Raw genomic sequence first — 17,656 nt, 5'->3', positions numbered from 1 at the left:
GACCTTGGTTTATTGATTATGTTGATTTTTCCAGATAATACTTTTCTTCTCTATAAAAACACAGAGTGCATTATCTCTTAGAATCTCCAGAAGGTACTGGGATATTATATAGTTCAGTAGTTAACATCAAGGAAGTTTAGAGAGTTGTGAGATTTAATATCTGGTCAAAATTGACACTGAACTTAATCTGTTAACTCTTTATCAGAGGTTGTCATTTGTAAATGTAGTTCATTAAGAAAACCTGTGATGAACATGGCAAACCCTTTGTATCAAAAGTAAATTAATAATGTTTACTCCCTTTAAAGTCAGCATGTAGAAGCTGGTTGCTGTAAGGTTATTGACATTTTGGAACGTTAGAAAATAGACACTGGAAACATTCATTCATTCATCAAATATTTTTCAGCACCCTCCTAGAATTTATAATAATATTCCCCAAAATGTGATTTACAGGTACTTGGATTGTAACCATCTGAATTATTTTTTAAAATAGTTGTTTCCTGGGATCTTCCTATGATCTATAGACTAACATTTACTATTTGTAGAACATGAAAGTCTGTATTTTAACATGATAAGGTATTCGACTTTATGCTAAAGGAAGCACGAATCTATTATAAGACTGATGAAGAAGTGGAGGAAGGTAGAGGGTATGTGGCAGAGTAAGAGTTCTATGGTTCAATAATTTATATTAAAGGATTGGGAAAAGGAAGACTAGTTAGAAAGCTGTTTTATTACAGGCAAGAGATTAATGTGAATTGGCCCAGGGCAGTGGAACTGAAGATGGAGAGCATTGAAAAGAATCAAAAGTTATTTGTGGGGTAGAATTGTTGATCTGTTGGATGAAGGGATGGAAGAAGTATAGAATGACATCTTGAGGAATTGGGATATGGAACACAGTAGGAGAAGTTTTGTTTGTTTTTATTTTGTTGCTGGGGATGAACATTTATGTTTTACACATGTTGAGTTTGAAACTTTAATTGGAGATGTCTAGGTAACAGGCATAGATCTGGAGCCCAACAGAGAAGCTTGGAGTATAGATAACTTGGGGGCCATATAATGGTGGTTGAAACCATAGACATACATAAAATTTTACAAGGAAAGAGATTAGAGTGAAGTGGCCATCTTACTTTCACAGAAACTCTAGAACACCAATATTTAAAGGACAGAAAGTGGACAAAAAATGGAAGAGGAAACTGAGAAGGAGCAACTGTGGGTATCTGTCAAAATGAAGAGTGGTCCCATTTTCTGAGCTAGGCTGTGCTTTGATCAAAAAAAAAAAAAAAAAAAAAAAAAAAAAAAAAAAAAAAAGGCAGAGACCACTGTCTTATTCCTTATCAGATGCAGTGCTGTGCTCTCGTCAGATATCTGTGCTACAGCCCTCTGCCGAAATGGGATTCTGTAGAGTTAAGGTGAGATGGCTTATTTGGTAACTGGGTAACTGTATGAACCCATGTATTTTGTGTACAGTAAAACATCACCTAAGGGGTGGGGAAACAGTTCCAGAAGGGCACAGGTAAAAGTAGTTTGACTCCATTCATTACCTTTCTTGGAGAAGGAGGGTTGTAGGAACTTAGTGCATCCAGTCATAGCTCTCTTGGTTTTCTAAGGTCACAAAGTAGTATTCCCTACCATTCTCCCTATTCTTTTGTAAAAACTAAATAAGATTTATTCCTATCAAACTATCAATATAATTTTTAACATAATTAGAAAACAAATTCAAATATTTCAAAATTCACAGGGAGCCAAAGAAAGAGCCTGAATAGCCAAAGCAAACCTAAGCAAAAGAACAAAGCTGGAGCATCACATTACCCAGATTCAAACTATCCTACAAGGCTACAGTAACCAAAACAGCATGGTACTGGTACAAAAACATGTAGATCAATGGAACAGTCTAAAGAACCCAGAAATAGAGCCACACACTTACAGCTAGCTGATCTTTGACAAAGTCAACAAAAACAAGCAATGGGGAAAGGACTCCTTATTCAATAAATGGTGCTAGGATAACTGGCTAGCCATATGCAGAAGATTCAAACTGGACCCTTTTTTTCACAATATACAAAAATCAACTCAAGATGGATTAAAGACTTAAATGTAATACTCAAAACTGTAAGAATCCTAGAAGAAAACTTAGGAAATGCCATTCTGAACCTAGGCCTTGACAACAATTTCATGTTGTAGTCCCTAAAAGCAATTATAACAAAAACAAAAATAGACGACTGGGACCTAACTAAACTAAAAAGCTTCTTCATGGGAAAAGGCACTATTAACAGAGAAAACAGACAACCCACAGAATAGGAGAAATTATTTTTGAACTATACATCCGACAAAGGTCTAATATCCAGAACTATAAAGAACTTAAGTGAAAAACAAACATTCCTATTAAAAAATGGAAAAAGGGCATGAAAGGACATTTCTTAAAATGACACACATGTAGGCAACAAGCATATGAAAAATGTTCAGCATCATTAATCATTAGAGAAGTGCAAATCAAAACCACAATGAGGGACCATCTCACCTCAGTCAGATGGCAATTATAAAAAGTAAAAATAATAACATGTTGGCAGAGTTGCGGAGAAAAGGGAGTGCTTATACACTGCTAGTGGGAATGTAAATTAGGTTAGTTGCTGTGGAAAGCAGTTTGCAGATTTCAGAAAGAACTTAAAGCAGAACTACTATATGACCCAGCAAGCTTATTACTATATACTATATGCTTATTACTATTCTACTTTTTAGCAGAATATCAGTTGTTCTACCAAAAAGACATATGCACTTGTATGTTCATTGCAGCACTATTCACAATAGCAAATATATGGAATCAACCTAGATGCTCATCAGTGGTGGACTGCATAAAGAAAATGTGGTCTATATACACCTTGGAAAACTATGCAGCCATAAAAAATAATGAAATTATGTCCTTTGCAGTAACATGGATGCAGCTGGAGGTCATTTTCCTAAACAAATTAATAGAGGAACAGAAAACCAAATATGATATGTTTTCACTTGTAAGTGGGAGCTAAACATCAAGTACACGTACACACAAAGATAGGAACAATGGACACTGAAGCTTATTTGAGGGAGAGGGAGGGGGAGGGTTGAAAAACTACCTGTGGATACTATGCTCACTACCCAGGTGGCAAAATAATTTGTACATCATACCACAGCAACATGCAAGCTAGTCGTGTAATAAACCTGCACAGATACCCTCTGAACCAAAAATAAATGTTGACAAAAGAAAAAAAAATAAATAATAACTGTGATTTCTGAACATGAAGTGATTTTTTTAAGTAAAAATTTCAGGGGTTGTGTGTTTTTTGTCCTAGGTTTCAAGTTTCGAGACTGTCTTTGGGAAAGCCACAAAGAACTTGTATGCCTAGATTAAGAATAATAAATATTATCTATTGGTCCTACTACCGTATATTTTCTAGGGGATATCAGTACATGTAGATAGCTGACAGGCATCGAAGGTCTCATATCCCATGATGAGGATTTTAGCAATGGTTTCTCAGAGTACCAGGAAAATGTGACTTTAAGAATACCAGTACAAGAGAGCATTACAAAAGTAGGGAGCGAACATTGTATCATCTATTGTGGTAAAACCAAGAAAAGGTTTTTAAATATGTCATTAGATTAAAAACAGAAGTATTTGCTGATTGTGGTAAAAGCAACCAGATTGCGGTGGGTGGAGGCAAGTGGGAGGTGAGGAAATGGAGAAAGAGTGGAGGTAACATTTTTAAGCAGCGTGGTTGAAGAGAGGAGGCAAGACGGAGGGCAGTAGCTGTACGGCATTATAACTATCAGTGAGGCTTTTATTTTTAAAGATGGCATTGAACTTCTCACTGTTCCCTGAACATGTCATTATATTTAACAACTCTCTGGCCGTGCACATGTTTTTTCCTGTTCTTGTTATGCTTACCTCCTCCTTTGCCAACTGGAGGTATTTTATTTAGTCAAAACTAAGTTCAAATTTCATCTGTTTTCTGATTTCTTTCTAGGTTATTCCAAGTCGTCAGTCCTCTTTATCCCTGTGCTCCACCACATGGCGTTCATAGTATTTTTTAAATGACATTGTACATAGGCTTATGAAAATCTTCCTGACTTTTTTTATTTTTATTTTTTATGGCAGTCTGAGATACTAGAAGGCATAACTTGTGTCTGTACATTTCAACAAGATTTCCTAAGTATACACTCAGTGCTTCTCACCATGGTAGGAACTGAAATATGTAAGTGTAGCCCTCAAATTGCTCACAGGATATTGGAGGACAGCTAAGGAAAATAGTTCATTTTACAACGGTACAATAATGCTTTCACTGAAGTATTTATGGATTAATGTCTTATCAGAGGGGATGTGGGTGGTAGATATAGAGTTTGGTACGGATCTTAGGGAAAAAAAGATAGCTAAGAAGAACACATAAAGATTGACTAGCTACACAATGGAAAAGAGTGTTTTAGCACAAATTGAAAGAGCTTGTTGAGTTTAGTAAAATGTGAAAGTTCAGTATAACTGGAGCCTAGAATGCTCTTAGGAATTTTGGGAGAGATGAGGCTAGAAAAGTATTTCGAGCCAGACCATAAAGGCCATAAAGACTAAGAAGATCATAATCACCCCCCAAGAAGTTATAGAGATATGCCCAAATGATACTTTAAAACATGATGCTTTCCGTTACCAGACAACTTATAATTGCATGGCTTTTTTGGTATGTGTTGACTTTCTTTAAAATATTGCTATTATACTATATACGTTCTGTAAAAGGTAACTATTAATATTTTAAAATAACAATTATAGTTAAAATGCAGCTATTCTATAAAATATAACTATTTATATAATTATAAAGTATATTGGTGATTAGTTTAATATAGTTACCTAGATGCACACATGCAAACACACGAACGAAAGTAACTGGACACCTGTGAATTTAAGGATTAGCTTGTTATTTGCAGATTGTTGCCATAAGACATCTGAGAGCTTTTCTGCCATCTGCCTCTGCTAATGATGCCTTTCTTCTTATGTTTCATCAGAAACCTTATGGCTCAGTATCCTTCATACTACATTAAATTTACAATGACTCCCCTTATTCATTTATTCATAGGCAAAGTATTGTTTATTTCCTATGTTCCAAGTAGTTGTTTAGATGCTGGTGACACAGCATTGAAGAAGGTGGTCACGACGTCACGATCCTTGTTCTCAGTGTGGAATGAAAGTTGTCTAGATGTAGGGAGAGGATAGAGAAGACTGATCAACAGAGGTTAGTGAGTTTGCATAGTAAAATGCAGCATGATAAATCAGAGGCCTGACACGTACTTATGTCATAATTGTGGCAGCATAGAGGGGTATGTGTGTTGGGGTGTGGGTGTGTGGATGTGGTGGGGGATTATTGTAGGCAAGGCTAGAGGGGTAGAGAGGAAGAGATCGTGCAGGGCCTTGGAGGCTGTGAGAGTGTTTGTACTTCATCCTAAGGGCTTTAGAGATTCAGGAGACTGAAATCAGCAAGATTTTATTCTTTCAAACTCCCTTCCTCACATTACGGCAATGCTTCAATACATACTATAGCTTAACGAGTCCAGTCCAAACTAATTTCAGCATCAGTCTCTTAGGCCATCTAGATGTTCTCTCCTTTTCCATGCCTTTTTCACAGGTAAGGGATGTACTGTGGGGACAGGCCAAGATCCACTCTTCCTCTTCTTTTTCTGTGTTTTTCAAAGTTGTTGCAAGGGTAAAGGAGAGTAGTAAAAGGTGAATATACCTTTTTACTGAACTGGTTCTATTGTAGTTCTCTGTTAGCAATATATGCTATTTGTATGGTTGGTAGATGAATACTGGGTCTCCCATGGAGCATACTTGTGCTATCTTCTCAGTGACCTCCTTATTGCAGTCACCAAAAACACAGGTGGCTTCTTCTCCAGTGGCATTCTCTGTGGTATCCTGTGTGGCCCCCACCTCTGGAACTTTATGACCTTTAATTACTGGGTGTCTCTACCTTGTCTGGCCACCCTTTTGTTGAGTATGGGGAGAGGGAGAAGGATCTTTGGAAGATGATTTATGCCAGAATATCTTCCTTGGTGTCCAAACCATTTTCTGAGAACTTTGCAAATATTATCTCACTTAATCCTTACAAGAGTCCTAGGAAGTAAGTTCTATTTTTCTTACCATTTTACAGATAAGTCAACTGATATAAAGAAAGGCTAGCCAACCTGCTTAAAGTCAGGTACCCTGATCTATCTGACTTGAGAACTCGTGCTTTTAACATCTATTTCTTCTTACTTAATATGTATCACTATTATTATTTGATATTGTGTTTCAGTTAGTTTTAATTGTGCAAAGAAGATTTTTTATCATGCACATTTAAGATGTACAACATTATATTTCAATGCACTTATAATAGTAAGTGGCTACTACAGTCAAGTAAAATTAACATATCTATCCTCTTGCATAGTTTCCTTTTTTTTTTTTTTAACAGTAAGAGCACTTACATTTCCAGTATACAATAATTATAGTCCTTATGTTTTACCTTAGATCTGTAGACATTCGTCCTATGTATCTAAGCTTTATACCCTTTGATTGACACCTCCCTATTTTTTTCCCTCTTCACATCCCACCCCAGTAACTGCTATCATTTTATTCTATGTATTCAACCAACCAACCTACCTTTTTCCCTTCCCTTTTTCCATGTATAAATGAGATCATGCACTATTTTCCATCTGTGTCTGACTTATCCTACTTAGTATAATGCCCTCCATGTTTATCTATATTGTTGCAAATGACGGGGTCTCCTTCTCTAAAACTGAATAGAATTTCATTGTGCATGTATACCATATTTAAATAATTTATTCATACATTGACGGACACTTAGATTGTTTTTGTATATTGGGTATTGTGAATAATGCTACAATAAGCATGTGAATGCCAATATCTTTAAAGGTCATGATTTCATTTCTCTTGGGTATATACCTAACAGAGAGATTCCTGGGCCATATAGCAATTCTACTTTTAACATTTTGAGGAATATCAATATTGTTTTTCCTAATGGATGCACCAATTTACATCCCCACCAACAGTGTACACAGATTCCCTTTTATCCACACCCTGGCCAACACTTGTTATCTCTTGTCTTTTTGATAATAACCGTCCTAACAGGTGTGAGGTGATACTGATTTTAATTTGTAATTATTTGATGATTAGTGATGTTGAGCACCTCTTTATATAATTATTGACCATTTTTGTGTTTTTACTGGAGAACTGTTGATTCAGATTCTTTGCCCTTAGGTTGTTCTTTAACTATTGAGTTGTGTGAATTCCTTATGTATTTTGGATATTAACGTCTTATCAAATTTGTAATCTGCAAGTATTTTCTCCCAATCCATAAGACTACCTTTATACTTTGTTGATTGTTTCCTTTGCTGTACAGAAGATTTCTAGTTTGATGTATGCTCACTTGTTTATTTTTGCATTTGCTGCCTGAGCTTTTGGAGTGATGTTCAAAACACTCAATGCCAAGATCAATGTCAAAGAGCCTATCTTCTCTTCTAGGAGTTTTATTAGTTTCAGGTCTTACATTTAGGTCTTTAGTCTGCCTTGAGTTGATTTTTTGTGTATGGGATAAGATAGATGTCCAATTTAATTATAGTGCATATGGCTATTCAGTTTTTCCAACATCAGGCTTTGAAGAAAATACCCTTTTCAGAGATTCCAAAACTCCAGTCTCAGCCCTATAACTTAGTTCTTCCTGTAACTTCTCATAAGCCATGAGTAATGTCCATTTATTGATCTATGAAAGAAGAAAATTTTATTCTGACATTCTGCCTTCAAGTGTTGTTTTATATATGGTATAATGAAAAGACCATGGTGTTTAGAAACACAGAATTTGAGACCAAATTTTTCCTCTCTGTCTTTTTTTTAAGTAAATATTGCTTTTGAAGTATTTCCCACTTGTGAAATTGGGATAATTTTGCATATGCAATAAAGTTGTTATGAATTTTAAATGACACATATTATATCAAAGTAGATCGCTGTCTACTATAACTATTAATCATGTTGAATACTTTTATTAGATATATTTTAATTATTTTCTGTTAGAATATGAATCTTTAGTATCATTTTCTAATTTGTTAGTGAAATTTGCCTGGCCCCTGGTTCCAAAAAGAATGTCCAAACATCTTACCTCCACTATGTTTTGAATGTGCAGTAGCTATGTTGTTCTGCAACTGTAGTTTGTGTGAACTTCTTTACATAATAAGGCTTGTACTAATTGGGTTTATTGGCCCTTTGCTGATCTGTTCTTAAGATTCTCATTTTTCTTTGTAATTTTTTGCAATGCAAATACTGTGCTAAATTTGTTGTCTAGCCCCCTTTGAGTACCAACTGAAAGTATTTGAGCTTCATTTTTCTTGCATATTCCAAGGGTGATATTTTTTACATTGTTTATAGATCTGCTTCATAGACTACATGTTCTTCATTATAGAAGAAACACACTGATTGGAATTTACTCAAGGGAGACTAGCCTTTATTAGCCACAAGAGTATAATGTAATAAGTTTTACTATTTTTAAATAAATGTAGAAAATCAAAGTAAATGAGAAATCACTCCAGGAGCAGTCCTACAATTTAGTTGTGTTTTAGTGAGTGGATAAGATTCTTCAGGAATTGGCTGCAAGTATTGATTTATAATTAATGTAGTCAGGCAATAAACAATATGGTGCCTTCATTAAGTTAATGTGTCCTTAAAATCAAGTTTATATGATAAACTGTGCAATGGCTTATAGAGAGTGATTTCTTTGTTTCCAGGACAAATAATGAATATAACACTTAAGGAGTTTACTGTATAAATGGAGATTTTTAGTAGTGGCAAAAACATTTGACTGGAAACTGCATCTTTGTCTGGGTTCGGTCACTAACAAACTTGAAAACAGGAAATTCACTGAATTTTTCTATAATCCCATCTGTGAGAGTAGGAAATTTGATTAAATTTCCTGTAAGAAATTTTTGAAATCTTGGAGTGTACGGATTTTTCAACTCTTTAGTGTCACCCAACAGTCAGTCTCACTTCTGTGTATAAGCCATAGGATACATGCAAGCTGATCTATCCTTGTGGTTTTTTGTTTGTTTCTTATTAAATTTGCACTTTAGTTGTATGTGTATTCTCCAATGCATTGTGTAATTCAGCCTTTTGTTATTAATTTCTTTTAGAATCTCAGTTCATGGATCTAAGCCTTTAAGTTTGTATGAAGGAGTTAGACCGTTTTTTATTTTTTTTTTGGTAATTTTCTTATAAAACACAAATCAAGTAATAGCTCTGTTAGTATGTACTCATGAAAAATCTGAAGTTAATTTTAAATGCACTTTTCAAGAATATTCTTTTCAAATACTTAGAGTATTCATTTTATAAGCATTTAAGGGAATCACATGAAAATAATTTATTTGGAAATCTTGTTGTAGTTAGTGGCTATGCAATGCATATTATGTTATTGAAATGAATTTTTCCCCTGTCTTTTTAATCTAGAAAGCAAAACATACAAAAACTAGTTAATCAGCTATATTTATGTATATATCTATACACATATTTTACACTAATATATAAAACTATGAAATATGGACTAAAGTGAACTTTTAAAAATAAATATTTATTTTAAGGAGTAATTATATTTATCAAAGAAATACATTTATTTTTGTTCCCACTTAAAATGTTTATATTTCTAGTAATTAATGTTTAAGTGCAGTTTATTGTTTTTAATATTTTTCTTAAAAAAATTACGTTGTAGCAATTAAAAGATATGATTCTAAATTTATATCACATTAATATTTGCCTTTACAACTATTATAGATTCAACTTTAAGAAGTATGTCATTGGCTATTGGTTACTGAATTATGATGCTCATATTTAAAAATCCACCCATCAACTTTTGATATTTGTCCTTGTGTTCTGGATTTTTAGTTTTTAAAATGACTTATTACTTGCAATGGTCTGATGCTATCATTGACCAGTATTTTAAATTACAACATGTGCTTAAGACGAAATTTATTGCTATAAACAGTGGGTGTAAACCCATATTTTAAATAGCCTCACTGATAATTATAAATATTTTTTGGAGTTTTTTTAGAGTTTGTTTGTTTACTATTTTTTTTAACCTGGCTCCTATAGAGCTCCTATTAGACAGAGTGTTTTATTTCTTTTTCTTGTTTTCCACTTTCATTTGTATAATTATTACTTTCTTCCATGGTATTTTATCAGTAGTCTTCTGAAGCCAATTGCCTATTTTCATTAGAGCTAATTTAATCAAAAGTAAGTATTGTAAATTCACCTAACTAGACACAATCACAGTACACTGAAAACAAATGCATTCACTCCCCCATTTCCTGTTGCCCCTTCTCTTCCCATAGAATGCCTTATAAATATGACCATAATTTACTTATTTACATTCTTACTCTTAATAATGTTTATATAGTTCCATATATTATCTTTTATAAAAGTTTCATTTACTTTTTATATTTTAAGTGATACATAAAAATCGAGATTCTAATATTTTCTTCCTGCACCCAAATGGATATACACACTTTACTTTGTAAGCCGTTGTCCTAAGCTGATTACCCTGCTTCCACTTAAAGGCTCGCTCTTTTCTTAAGTAAATACAGTTGATAATAGTTATATTTACTAAGTTATAACCAACCTGCCTCCCTGAGATTAGACTCATGTGACTTTCATTGAAATTTCAGATGACCTCAAACTCTTTTTTCATTCACCAACATCTTTTACTTTCCTCTCACAGAGGCCTAGTGTGTTCGGTTGCAATGATGAAATACTGGCTCAAGTTCTTTACCCCTTCCTATAGCCACGTTTTCCCATCTCATTTTATAGTGTCCTCTCACTGAGAGTTGGAGTTACCTACTATACCAATTATCCATCAATTTAACTATGTAAATTGCTTTAGCCAATGGGCTGTTAAAACATATCACACAAGCACTAGCTTGGAATGGGCTTGTGCATTGGAGTTTGTTCTTTTGTACTTCTGCCATTGTCAAGAGAAAGAAAAGCCGGGTTAGCCCAGTGGTTTGTGAGGCAGGACAAGAGACAGTTCTTGCTGCGCTGAGTTGCTCCAGCAGCCCTACACAGTGACAGCCTAGATCAGCCAATGGCCACCTAACGCAGAGACCTATTAACAAGCTCAGCTAAGGTCAACTTGAGCCCAGGTGAGAACAACCAACTTCCAGCTTCATGACTTCTAAACTAATAATAAATGGTTGTTTTTTTAAGCTCCTGCATTTTCTTTGTGTGTGTGTGTGGTTTTTTGTTTGTTTGTTTGTTTGTTTTAATACAATAGCTAACCTGTATTAGCTAGTCTCTAGGTTTTACTGATAAAACTAGATTTCCTTTACTGGCATTTAAATGCAGGAGCAGAGGAGAGAACTCTACTCTTTACTCACTTGTACCCTGTGTTCACTCCTCAACTCATTGCATTCTGCCTTCTACACTCTCTACTTCTAAGCCGTTATTACCTTTTAGTAATGTTTGATATTGTTGATTTCTATATACTTCTTACATTTTCTTTTAGTTTGATACTTTTTTTTCCTTATACTTTGTGTGTGCTTCAGTGTGTGTTCTTTTATTGTTTCTTTTAATTTTCTAGAGTTCTTCCTTTATTTTTATTGGTTGATCATGTAAAGTCCAATATGTTCTCTCTTCTATCCTTATAATTTTAATTCACTGCTAAAAACAATACAGCCTGGAAACATGTCCAATATTAGTAATCACAATAGGCATAAATGAACTGGATTATCTTGAAAAGATGAAAATGGTCAGGTTCAACAACAAAAAAATCTCTTAAATGTTCAATGAATTGCAAAAAATTATTTTATAGTGTCTAATATCTTATTATAACTGCAGTAAAATCAAACATTAATGATGAAATATAAATGAAAGAAGCCAATACATTTGGAAATATAAAAACACAGTTAAAAATGTTTTCTATGTAAAGAAAAAGAAAAGCCATGATGGAAATTATAAAATAGCTTCAATTGGACAATAAACAGAATATTGTTAATTAAACCTTATATACAACTATTATAATAATGGCTTTGGAATTTAACTATGGATAGGTACATAATAAAAACAAAATAGAAATCAGAAACAGATCCATACCCATATGGATACTGTATATATTATAGAAATGCCATTGCATATGTATAGGGAAAAAATAAACCAGTCAATAAATGATGCTGATAAAGCTAGTTTTCTATTATTAGAAAAAAAAGTTGGACCTTGATCTCATATCATATACAATAATACAAGATGGATTTAAGGCCTTCATGTAAAAGGCAGAGCTTTTATATCCATTGAAGAAATATGGGAATATGTTTATGATATTTTGGATATCTTTAGTGTGATTCTTGTTAAGTTGTATATTCTTTAAGAAAGTGTTAGTATAGAAACTATATAAATAATTATCATAACTTTGTAAGAAAATGACAGACAACCTAAAAGGAAACTGAGTAGATTAAGTGAACAGACAATTTATAGAGGAGAAAACTAGAATTTTTAACAAACATGAACATATATTATTTGTTACTAATTAACAGAGAAATCCACATGATTACACCATGACCCCTCTCACACTAATCATGTCTAAAACGAAATATTCTGTCTCTACCAAGTTGTACATAAAGAAGAACATTTATCTACTTCTAGTGAGAATGTAAATTTGCACACCACTTAGGATTTCAATTGAAAAACGTCTTGTTATTTTGAAGATGCACATACATGAAATTCCAGTAATCTTACTTATAGATTTAGTCTAGGGCAGTGTCAGCATATTACAGCCTGTGGGGAAAAAAGGCTGTCAGCTGCCTATATTTGTAAACAGTTTTATTGGAACATAGCCATGCTCATTCATTTATGCAATCTATGGTTGCTTTCCATTGCAGTGGCAGAGTTGGATAGTTGTGATACTAACCATATGGCCCACAAATTCTAAAATGTTTATTGACTAACCCTTAATGGAAAAACTTTGCTGACCTCTTGTCTAGAGTAACTCTTCTTATACCTTTGTATTACAAGTGTTGAACAAGAATATTTGTAGCAATATTGCTTGTGACAGTGACAAGTTAGAAATAAGAAAAAAAGGATAAGGAGGCCGGGCGCGGTGGCTCAAGCCTGTAATCCCAGCACTTTGGGAGGCCGAGGCGGGCGGATCACAAGGTCAGGAGATCGAGACCACAGTGAAACCCCGTCTCTACTAAAAATACAAAAAATTAGCCAGGCGCGGTGGCGGGCGCCTGTAGTCCCAGCTACTCAGGAGGCTGAGGCAGGAGAATGGCGGGAACCCGGGAGGCGGAGCTTGCAGTGAGCCGAGATCGCGCCACTGCACTCCAGCCTGGGCGACAGAGCGAGACTCCGTCTCAAAAAAAAAAAAAAAGAAAAGAAAAAAAGGATAAGGAAAAATGACGATGATATTGTGAGGTTTGTCTTCCAATATAATGCTATAAAGCAGTGAAAATAAATCAGAGGGCTAGATATATTGCCATGAGTAAATCTCAGCAAAGTAGCTAAAAGATGCAAGTGTCAGAAAAATATAGAAGGCAATATACAAGGTATGATATACATGTATATCAATGTTTATAATGTGACTCTCTCTCTCTCTCTATATATATATATATATACACACACACACACACACACGTACACACACACACACACTAAATGTGAAAGTACATATATGGGAATGGTATACACTAAACTTAAGATACTTATTTCCTCGGGGACAAGGGGACTGTGATTGAGAAGGGATAAACAGAAGAGGAAGGGCTTCAATAATATTTGTGATGACATTTCTGCTAGGTGATGGTTACAAGTTGTTTGTAATATTCTTTACACTCTTGTGTATGTCTGAGAAACAAAAAGAAAATAAGCACAAATGAAAGCCATGGTTCCTTTCTTGAGGATTTATAAACTGTTTGGGAGGCAGAGAAGCAAATGTATAATTGCAACAGATGATGTTGAAAGAATGAAGAGCCCTATAGAAATACAAAGAGAGCTGGCTATGTTTTTTTTGCAGGTGTTCAAGGGTCTGAGGCAGGTGGAGAACTTGCTCTATTTGAGGAATGGCAAGGAGTGGGGATTGTTGCAGTTGCCTAGAGCATAACATGAGTTTGCATGGTGAGGGTGGGAGAAAAGGACTCAAACTATGTTAGATAGATTGGCAGGGCACACCTTGGGACACTGTGAGCCCTCAAAGATGAATAATAATTCTGGAAAGAATTTTTAAGAAACTTAAATAATTCTACAAGTAAAAGCAAACAACCTCATTAAAAAGTGGGCAAAAGACATGAACAGACACTGCTCAAAAGAAGACATACAAGCAGCCAACAAACAGATGAAAAAATGCTTCACATCACCAATCATCAGAGAAGCGGAAATCAAAACCACAATGAGATACTATCTTATATCAGTCATAATGGCCATTATTAAAATGTTAGAAAAAACAAACAAACAGATGCAGACTAAAGTGAATACTTACACACTGTTGCTGGGAATGTAAATTAGTTCAGCCACTGTTGAAAGCAGTCTGGAGATTTCTCAAAGAACTTGAAACAGACCCACCATGCAACCCAGCAATCCCATTACTGGTTATATATCTCAAAAGAAAATGAATCGTTTTACCAAAGAGACAGATGCATGCATATGTTCATTGCAGCACTATTCACGATAGCAAAGACATGGAATTAATTTAGATGCCCATCAGTGACAGATTGGATAAAGAAAATTTGGTTCATGTACATTATGGGATGTTAGGAAGCCTTAAAAGAGAACAAAATCATAGCTTTGCAGCAACGTGGATGCAGCTGGAAGCCATTATACTAAGTAAATCGATGCAGTAACAGAAAACCAAATACAGCATGTTCTCACTTTAAGTGGGAGCTAAACGTTGGGTACTCATGGACATAAAGATGACAGCAATAGACACTGGGGACTAGAGCAGGGAGAGAGGGAGGAGGACAAGGGTTGGAAAATTAATTATTGGGTAATATGTTAACTCTCTGGATGACAGTGTCCCAGACTTCAGCATCACACAATATACTCATGAAACAAACCTGCACATATGCCCCCATATGTGGTGTGCAAATTTACATTCTCACTAGAAGTAGATAAATGTTCTTCTTTATGTACAACTTGGTAGAGACAGATGATTTATTTTATATCTAAAATAAAAGTTGAAGTTATGAAAAACAAAAATAAATTAGTAAAATATGTCATTAAAAATGTAAAAAAAAAAATCATCTGCAACTTCCTGTTTGTAAACTTTAAGTATTTCCTGTGTGGTTGACCTCCAGGAAATGACTGTCATATCAACAGCTTCTGAAACAGATAAAACATACCCTCATCTTACAGAAATGAAATATAGAATTTGAAGTCTTATAAAAAGTTTTAAAATTCATTAATTTTGCCTGGAAAAGTAAGCAAGAATCATATGTAGTCACGTTAGGCTAGTATTTGAGGAATCCCAGCTAAAAAAAAATACTACATGAAACTTAGAGTGCAAAGACTCATCTCTTTGTTCATTATTTTTTAATTTTAGAGTTCCATTTAATGTTTAGAGTTAAACATTAAAAAAGATAACTAGATGATAGTGAGTGTGGATAAGGTTACGGAATATTCCTTTAAGGATTAACAGCCCAGAACCTCTGTTCATTTCCTACTCACATGCCATTACCTAGGATTTTCACTTGTTAGTATCATCACAGTTTCAAGTTTTGAGGGATCACTGGGATTCATGTATTTGATTCAGATTTGTACAAATGATTTTCTGTTTTATAAGTATATGGCCTTTTTAATCTGTTCTTTTCTGCAAACATTAATTTAGTAAAATTGGCATCACTGCATTGTTTATTTTCAAACATGTAATGACTATGGTTTTGTGCTCAAAGGACAGTTTCTGAACTTCCAATCTCAGGTGTGTAATTGAACATTTTAATTATTTATAGCATGTTTATACAAACATATATTGACAAAAAAATTAACATCCAGTGGATTGTAAATAGTATCTACAATCGTGCATTGTGTATCTCATTTAAAACGTATACATTACCTTAAGAAAGATAGGGTAAAGATAGAGACAGAGGTAAGGAGAGAGAGAGAGAAAGAGAGTTCCACCTAAGTTAAAATTTGGAGAAAAATAATAGAGGACCTGATCACTAGTGGGTCTGTAACAATATTTTAAAGTACATTTTAATATGAGGGAGTTTCCCTGCAAGATAGTCATAATTGAAGTATTCTAAAACTTGTAAAGTGCTTGTATTACAACTAATTTCATAAATAAACTTTATTGAAATTATCTCCTAAGACAGTCTTGCTAACATTATCATGTTCTCACCATTTTTTAGGATTAAAAAATAAATATGATAATTTACAGTTTCTTTGGCAACAGGAGATGATGATTCATGCAGATCTGACAATGTGCTTAAGTGTAGTGGGTTTTTTTTTTCTTTTTAATTTTTAAAAATGTTGTTTATTTATTTATTTATTTATTTGCTACTGGGAAAGCTGCCTACTCATTTTTTCTTGAAATAGGCTATTAAAATAAATCAACCAGACCCTGCCCAAGCTTATCCCCTCTCCAAGCAGTTCTAAACTACAGGATGCAGTGGAGCAGTTTGACTGAGACCTTGTTCAACTAAAAGAGGCCAAAGTGATATTTTTTCTTTTCAGAGGAATATATAGCTAATAGTATACACAGACATACTTTATCCCATAGTATGTGGCAACATGTATTGATAAGACAAAGGAGTAATTTTTCTGATTAAAAATGTTTTTCTTTCAATATAGCTCGCTCTCTGTTTAAATTAATTAGAATATTATTTTGTTGGAATTTTATAGTGTCTTGTGTGTACAACATTTACTATTTTCAAAGAAATTATATTTTTTATTTCAGGAATATACAATTGATGTTTTCTTTCGACAAAAATGGAAAGATGAACGTTTAAAATTTAAAGGTCCCATGAACATCCTTCGACTGAACAATTTAATGGCTAGCAAAATCTGGACTCCAGATACTTTTTTTCACAATGGGAAAAAATCAGTAGCTCATAATATGACAATGCCAAATAAGTTGCTTCGAATTCAGGATGATGGGACTCTACTGTATACAATGAGGTATGTTTTTAGATTTGATGTGATGCATTTATATACTAAGAAATTTTCGTGTATTAAACAACCAGTCAATCTAGCTGCCAGGTATTAGCAAAAGTTGAGTGTTTTCTACCAGATTATTGAAGTACCCATAATATGCTTTGCAAATGTTTTGATTTAAAAAAACTATATAAAATAGCATTTATGAGTTTGAGTCTCATCTTAGTTCTTTAAATGTTAAGAATTGCCTTTATTATTATGAATTGATGTTTTTGGTTATTCTTCACATGATGTTTTTATTAAGTACAGCTTTAGTAATATGACTTGAATTTTATTTGTATCAACATACAGTTTTAATATCTTATCAGATATCCCATCAAAATTTTTGTTATTTCAAAGTAAGACTTTATTTATTTATTTATTCATTTATTCATTTATTGAGACGGAGACTTGCTCTATCGCCCAAGCTGGAGTGCAGTGGTGCAATCTTAACCCACTTCAACCTCCGCTTCCCAGGTTGTAGCGATTCTCCTGTCTCAGCCTCCCAAA

The 17,656-nt window shown here is 34.0% G+C and overlaps 1 protein-coding gene across 3 annotated transcripts in view; it reads left to right on the top strand.

The window, feature by feature from the left end:
* Nucleotides 1–17,656, top strand: part of GABRA2 (gamma-aminobutyric acid type A receptor subunit alpha2) — a 148,786-nt gene that overhangs the window by 64,748 nt on the left and 66,382 nt on the right. For all 3 annotated transcript variants that reach the window (XM_015138316.3, XM_078001759.1, NM_001261668.1), the window contains 1 exon segment: nt 16,911–17,131. In XM_015138316.3, the coding sequence (XP_014993802.1) occupies nt 16,911–17,131 (221 nt within the window).

The sequence above is a fragment of the Macaca mulatta genome, chromosome 5, assembly GCF_049350105.2.
Source record: "Macaca mulatta isolate MMU2019108-1 chromosome 5, T2T-MMU8v2.0, whole genome shotgun sequence".
Lineage (NCBI taxonomy): Eukaryota > Metazoa > Chordata > Mammalia > Primates > Cercopithecidae > Macaca > Macaca mulatta.
The sequence above is the reverse complement of the archived record's forward strand: the minus strand, read 5'-3'. Positions and strand labels throughout refer to the sequence as shown.